The sequence below is a fragment of the Phoenix dactylifera genome, chromosome 5 (assembly GCF_051530095.1).
Source record: "Phoenix dactylifera cultivar Ajwa chromosome 5, Ajwa_hap1_PhDact_Kaust_v1.1, whole genome shotgun sequence".
NCBI classification, from domain to species: domain Eukaryota; kingdom Viridiplantae; phylum Streptophyta; class Magnoliopsida; order Arecales; family Arecaceae; genus Phoenix; species Phoenix dactylifera.
In genome coordinates this window covers 11,495,359-11,502,500 of record NC_143194.1, presented here as the reverse complement: position 1 = coordinate 11,502,500, position 7,142 = coordinate 11,495,359, and the positions used below count along the sequence as shown (strand labels likewise).

At 36.9% G+C, this 7,142-nt stretch overlaps 1 protein-coding gene across 1 annotated transcript; it reads right to left on the bottom strand.

The window, feature by feature from the left end:
• Positions 1–3,793: 3,793 nt before the first annotated feature.
• LOC148703377 (pathogenesis-related protein PR-4-like) lies at positions 3,794–5,816 on the bottom strand. The gene is made up of 2 exons (XM_088721639.2): positions 5,514–5,816; positions 3,794–4,094 (listed from the first exon to the last, which is right to left on the bottom strand). The coding sequence occupies exons 1-2, from the start codon at positions 5,778–5,780 to the stop codon at positions 3,930–3,932; spliced, it is 432 nt and encodes a 143-aa protein (XP_088577765.1). The 5' UTR covers positions 5,781–5,816; the 3' UTR covers positions 3,794–3,929.
• Between the last annotated feature and the right edge of the window lie 1,326 nt (positions 5,817–7,142).

The following is a 7,142-nucleotide window of genomic DNA, read 5'->3' as shown; positions in this document are numbered from 1 at the left end:
ATGAATATCATTTTGGGCCGTGTTCATCCATTTTAGGCCCTGTTCATTTATTGTGGGCTTTGTTCATTTTGGGCCGTGTTCATCCATTTTGGGCCATGTTCATCCATTTTCGATTGTGTTCATCCAATTTGGGTCGGGTTCATCCATCTTGGGGCTTGTTCATTCATTTTGGGCCGTGTTCACCCCATTTTGGAGAAAGAGAAAAAAAAAAAAACTAATCCCCGGCTCTCCTTTAATTGAGTAGGCTTGACTTCCCCTAATGGTCAACTTGAACCACTCAACTGGGCCCATAATTAGGGTTAGACCAGGATTTGGACTGAGATTCTCTCTCTAAGCCAGACCTACAGATCTTAGTTCAAAGCCCTGACTTCCTTATTGCTCAAATTCAAGTTGATCCCTAGATGGATGCCCTGTACCGTCTTAACACCCGGATGGTAGACTGACCCATTATTTCAACTTCAGTTAGATTTGACCACTTTTGATTTCCACCCAACCCGTTGAATCCTTCTTGCTCGAATTGACTTGGACATTTAGGCATTGTCACATGACCGACCTGATTTGGAGGCATGAGGCTATTCTCCAGTAATATTTAATTTTGACTTCGTTTGACTTCTCGAATAATATTAAAATTAATAATATTTTAATAATATCAAACAGGTGCACCGACCTGTGTATCTGAAGTGGGATTTAAAGCGAAAAGAAGTAAGTAATCTCATGCATCAAAGTATGTTTTCTAAATTATTTGGTACAATAATTATTCGTTAATTAAATTCTGATATCTGTTATGTACTTAGTTAAATGGGTCAGGCATGTTAATGTTATGATAGAAATCATTTGAAATTATGTTATATATTATAAAAATATGAAAAATGTGACTGAGTAAATTATGAAAAATTTATTTTGTATGTATGTATTCTTAGCATGGCTATGATCTGGGCCGCCAATGGAGATTATTCGTTAGCCTTATTGACTTATAATTTATGAGAAACAGGTTTTGACACCGCACTACCGGTAATTAGAATAGTGGTATTTGAACATCGTGCCACTGGTGGTTAATAATAGTAGTTTTTGGCACTTTGTGCAACCCATACCACTGGATTACATGGCCATAGCCCGATGTTGGATTTCTAGTATAAGTTTATGAAAATAATAATAAATTTCAAAAGAGAAATATGTATTATTGATGATTTATTTTTCAGTCAATATTTTGTGTTCTAACTAATTATTTGGCGTACTTTGACCCTACTCTAGAGTATTATGTTGCTTACTGGGCTAGTGTAGCATATTATCATATTTTCTCTATTTTTTAGATCCAGATGCATGATCACATGGGACTGGGGAGTGCGTTAGATCTTCTGAAGCTATCTTCAGTTGTTGGTGTTTTAATCAGATTAGTTAAAGTATTTAATTTGATTTATATTAATATTTAGTATACATCGGTTTATGACACTTCGAAATTATTGTAAGAACTATTTGATTAAGTCATTGATTAAATAAATTTTCAAGAAGCATTATTGCTTTAATATGACTTGTAGCCTTCTATGCCTGTATGGTCCACCGTACAGATATGCAGCGTCTGTTATGCTCCATGTTTGGGGCACGACACATTTTTGCCTAGCGAAAGTGTATCAAACTATGTACCAAAAAAGTGCGCCAAATTTCTAGAAATAGAGCACAAGTGTGCCAAATTTCTAGACTTAAGACGGTGGACCATGCACAGGAATAAAGTTTCAAGGAGTCTGCCCATCAGGAATTAGTGATGATACTTTTGACCACATCCTTCTCTAGAAGACAGTATAGATAAGGTCGAGAGACAGGCAGAAGAGATAAGATGACGGGACTTGGGGTCCTTGCGCACAATTACCAGTCAACAAAATCGGCTTTCATTTTTATTAGAAGAACCAATCATGTTTCACATTTTACTTCGGGGTCAGTCTTGGTATAACTTCCTAATCTAACTTCTGGATGCAAGAGTTCAAACCCTTTTTTTTTTTTTCGATAAACGGTCATAAAATGTTTAACCAAAAAAAAACTCATAGAACAAACATCATTCCATCAAGGAGCATGAAATGACACAAGGTCCAAAATGGCCAAAGAAAAGTGCAGAGAGAAAAAAAAAAAAAAAAAAAAAGGGAAATAGGAAGAAGATAGAAAACTTAAAAAAAATGGTGATGAAATATAGAATATAGGATATAGAATAAACATAATTCTGCCAAGAAGCATAAAATGATACAAGGTCCAAAAGGGCCAAAGAAAACGGCAAAGAGAAGGAAGAAAGAAGGGAAAAACAGGAAAAAAAGAAAAAAAATAAGCCAGCCGCGTGCGCCCTCCAACCCACCTTCCACTCTCCCGGTCATGTCACAGTAGATTTTATTAACAAGGTGCTGCCGATATAGCTTTTCTAATTTTTTATTTTTCTTAATGTAAAAGTGGGCAATTAATTATCTTCTTTTTGATTATTTATGAAAACCTCTCGGCTTGTCGAGTAAGATCTATTGCCTGGGTTGATTTTTTGTATCCCTAGCAGACAAAATACTAGCAGTTCCTCTCTAGTCACAAGTTCACAACTTGACAACAATTCAAGGTCGAAAGTTTCATAATTTTAAATATTGATAAAATTATATAAGTTTGAGAAAAAACTATTGAATTATCAAAAAGAAAAAAAATAAATATCCATACATACAGTTTTAAACAAAAATTAGGCAATTTATTACAACCAACATATTTTATAATCGGATATTTTTTTATTTTTCATATTATATCATTAGTAAGTCCAAATTGTTCTAGTCTGTAGTATTTCAAACTAACCAAAGAAAAATGTAAAGTTATTTCAAATTAAGACTTAGAAAGGTTTTAAAATTTTCAATAAAAAAAATATATGTTTTCTCAAAAAACAAAGTAGCCAATTCCTAGGTTTAATTTTGATTTATTTGGATATAAAATGCGAAAGTTGAGAAGTTCCTTTAGAGGACAATGGAGAGAGACTTGCATGAATACAATTCATATAGATGGTTTTGAAGCACAGACAGAAGAATCCCTGACTTCATTTGAGAGCATTTTCTTGTCAAAACTTCCTTAATCTTCCTAATAAACTTTTTCATCTTTCTGAAAAAAGGATGAGAGTGACGAGTACTAATTTTTAAACTAGCAAACAGGGAGCAACTAATAAAAAATCCTCATAATACATGTACATATATACATATGCATATGTGCATATGTATATACATATATACTTACATGACATTTAAACATAAACACATACATACTTTCCTTCTTAGAGAAAACATAAAACATTAGTTTTCTAATAAAAACTGTATTTTTTGATCTCCTATATCTAACACACAAAAGGTTATGCAAGTACGATATGATGATTTGGTTCCCAAGCAACAAACAGGAGGAGCATGTAGGGAATTAGTTTAGCATGAAAGGGTTTGGGGCGGCTGGGCATACTGAACTGACCGCTGAAGCCTGAAGGCACTGAACCAAATGAATTGGTTAGTTTTTATATGCAGGTTAGTCTAGTTTAAGTTGCATTTTCTTTAAAACTTAAAATGAAGCCAAACCGATTTCTTCCTGTTCATAAGATTTCCAAACCGAAAATCGACCAAATATGAAAAAAACTTACTCAAACCAAACCAAAATTACCAGTTCAGGTCGGTTTTGCAGTTTGGTTCGTTTATTTGCCGACTCATCAATATAGTCTTCAAACAATATACAACCTGCAGTATATGATGGTTGTTTTGAAGAATAGTATATCATGATCTAAGCACCCCTAATCCACACAAAATCTTGGTTTTTGGATTTTTAAGCCACACTATATTTCTTTGCATGCATCGGTACGTTTATTGATAAGACAAGATGCCATCCTTATTTAATACTTAATTCTCTGGATGGCTGCATAAGGTGGTAATACAACATTAGTTGTTTTATTAACAGTTTACAAACTGATAGTTGACGATCAGATGGCCTTGAGCATAGCCTTGCCCATTAGTGTCTAGTTTAGAGAAGACACCATGGTCTAAATCAAGCCCTCCATTTGCACATTGGTCTACAATCCTGACAGTTGCCTGTGCGCCAGTTGCAGTGTTTTTCACCTGCATGATACCATAAAAAAACTACAATATTAGAACAAACATATCCTCATTTACCTATAAGGTTGGTGGTTCATTTTCTTTTACGTTTCCTTTGGATTTTTCCTATCTAATATAATGAGTCAGGATCCTCTGTAACTTTTATGTCATCATCACGTCTTAGATGGACATCATCCAAACGTAAGGTCGAGGGAACTACATAAAATTTTGTGGTAAATAATTAGGCATTTGGGCTATAGTACGTGTCACCTTCAGATGGAGAAAACAATATGACTCATTTTCTACATGGTTATTTATTTTAGAAAAAGGAATTTTATTAATTGTATCAATTGAATCGTACAAACCCAGGTTCAAATGAGTCATGTAACGATTATGTTGCTGCCAGATTTCATTTAGCAACAGGGTGGCTTGAATATTTCACCGAAATAAGTGATTTGAGGGAAGCAAAACGCATGCACAATGATCCAAAAAACTAGATTTCATCCCATAGGATGCACACTCTTGCCCGAGCATAAATTTAGTCTACACATATCCTCTATTTTGGCATTTAGTCTTTACATGCATTCCATAAACTGCATATATTCCTGTCTTTTGCATCATGACATTTGACATTTAGACCAAAGTGACTAGTGTTAACAGGTGATGTTCATTTTCTTAACTAATCATTTCTGGAACTAACTTTCTACCTTTTCTCATGCACTTCTCTCTCTTTCTTTTTTCAACAATAGAAAACCTAATCAAGATGCATGCTATAGCAGTAAAAAATCAAGGCCCCTTTTTTACTTTTCAAGAGATATCAGCTGATGAATTTGAAACCTAATGCTACCTCTCCTCTCAAAGAAGCATAGGTCCACACGAGAGCTGTGGGTATAGGGCCAGTGTTCGGTTCTAGTGAAAAATGGGATGGATACAAAATACAAAGATGGAGACAAGTCCCTATATACGCACACAATAGAAAGTTAGAGATTAACCCCTACACACATAGATGTATATAGTTTTAATCATTACTAGGCCAACAAGAGTTCACATCCGTGTCCTGTTACCATTCTTTCCTTTTAACCCACTCATTGCTGGCTGAATAAAATGATAGTCTAAAGTCACAGTCAAGTCTCGTTCAAACACGAACCATCTCCATACCCGAGCTGCATGCAAGAACTCAGCTCAAATCAGACCAGATTAGGTCAATGAGATGGGGCTTTTCTAACCTTTCAATATGTAGTAATTAGTTTTCTTCTGTTTATGAAGCCCCATCCTGAACATGACCAAACCTGATTAGATAAGACTTTGCTAACATAAGCCCAGCTCAAGCTGGATATAAATCCTAGGGAGCTTTCTAGCCACAAGGAAAAACATAATCTGAACAAATAAAAAGAACTTGAGGTAATGGAAGCATAGCTAGAGCTTCAAATTCTCCAAACTTACCCGCAAACACTTGCCACAGGCAGCTTGGCCTCTCGGGCCGACCGGCCCGCAGAAGGCCGTCCACCCATACTTCTGCCGCCATGCAAGCGGCTTATTGGCATCCCACGTCGAGCAGTAGGCACTGACTGCATTCAGGTCCCAGTTGTGCTGCGCCGGGTTGTATTCATGGTATGTTGCACGCATGTTGGACGCCGACTGGGCGCTCACCGCAGCGGCGATGCACAGCAGCAATGTCACAGAGAGGCTCACCCTCATCATCATCATCATCTTGGCTTGGCTTTTGGATGGAGAGAACAAGAAGCTTGTCTGTCGACTATATTTATGGATGTTGTGAGGCTCTCTAACTACAAAAATGCCCCTTAGTTTTGATGAGAACTTCAGAGTGAGACTTGCTAAAGTGAAGAGGTTCATACTTCAGAGTTAGGGGACTGTTTTGAGATACTAAGATTGATAATGCATTGTCCTGTGAATACGCATTTTTGTCTAGCGAAAGTGTATCAAACTACGTACCAAGAAAGTGTACCAAACAAGAAATAGAGCACAAGCGCGTCAAATTTCTAGACTTAGAGGACCATGCACAGGAGTTTCTTGGAGTCTTCGACGAAACTTTTGACCACATCTCTATAGTGGAGACTATAGATAAGGTTGAGAGAGGGACAAGGAAAAGAGATAAGGTCACGGCACTTGGCTGGGTGCTTTGAAGACCAGACACCTGTGACGTATCTCTCGGGTGACAAGACTGAAAGTGCGGGAACGACCCGCCGCCTATGTTGGATTGCTGGTTTTTTGGCGATAAAGACAGAAGAAGGGATAGATTTTCTCTGGAGGGTGGAATTTGAACAGTACTTTGTTAAGGCGCACACTTACCGGTCAACAATATCGGCTTTCATTTTTATTAGAAGAACCAATCATGTTTCCCATTTCACTTCTGGTTAGCCTTGGTATAACTTCCTAATCTAATTTCTGGATGCAAAAGTTCAAACCAACTCAGTTATCTTTCTTTCTTTGTTTTTCGAAAAACGGTCATAAAATGTTTACCCCCCCCCCCCCCCCCCCCCCCCCCCCCCCCCCCCCCCCCCCCTCCTCCCTCCAAAAAAAAAAAAAAAAAGAGCTCATAGAACAAACATCATTCCATCAGAAATGACACAAGGTCCAAAAGGGCCAAAGAAAAGTGCAGAGAGAAGGAAAAAAGAAGGGGAAATTGGGAAAAAATAGAAAAGTTATAAAAAGATGGTAATGAAATGCAAAATATCGGATATAGAATAAACATCATTCTGCCAAGAAGCATAAAATGATACAAGGTCCAAAAGGGCCAAAGAAAAGAGAAGAGAGAACGAAGAAATAAGGGGAAAACAGGAAAAAATGAAAAGGAATTAAGCCAGCCTTGCGCGCCCTCCAACCCACCTACCACTCTCCCCTTCAAGGTCACACTAGATTTTATTAACAAGGTGCTGCCATTATAGTTTTTCTATTTTTTTTATTTTTCTTAATGTAAAAGTGGGCAATCATCCTCTTTTTGATTATTTATGGAAACCTCTCAGCTTGTCGAGTAAGATCTATTGCTTGAGTTGATCTTTTGTATCCCTTAGCAAACAAAATACTCGCAGTTCTTCTCTAATCATAAAGTTC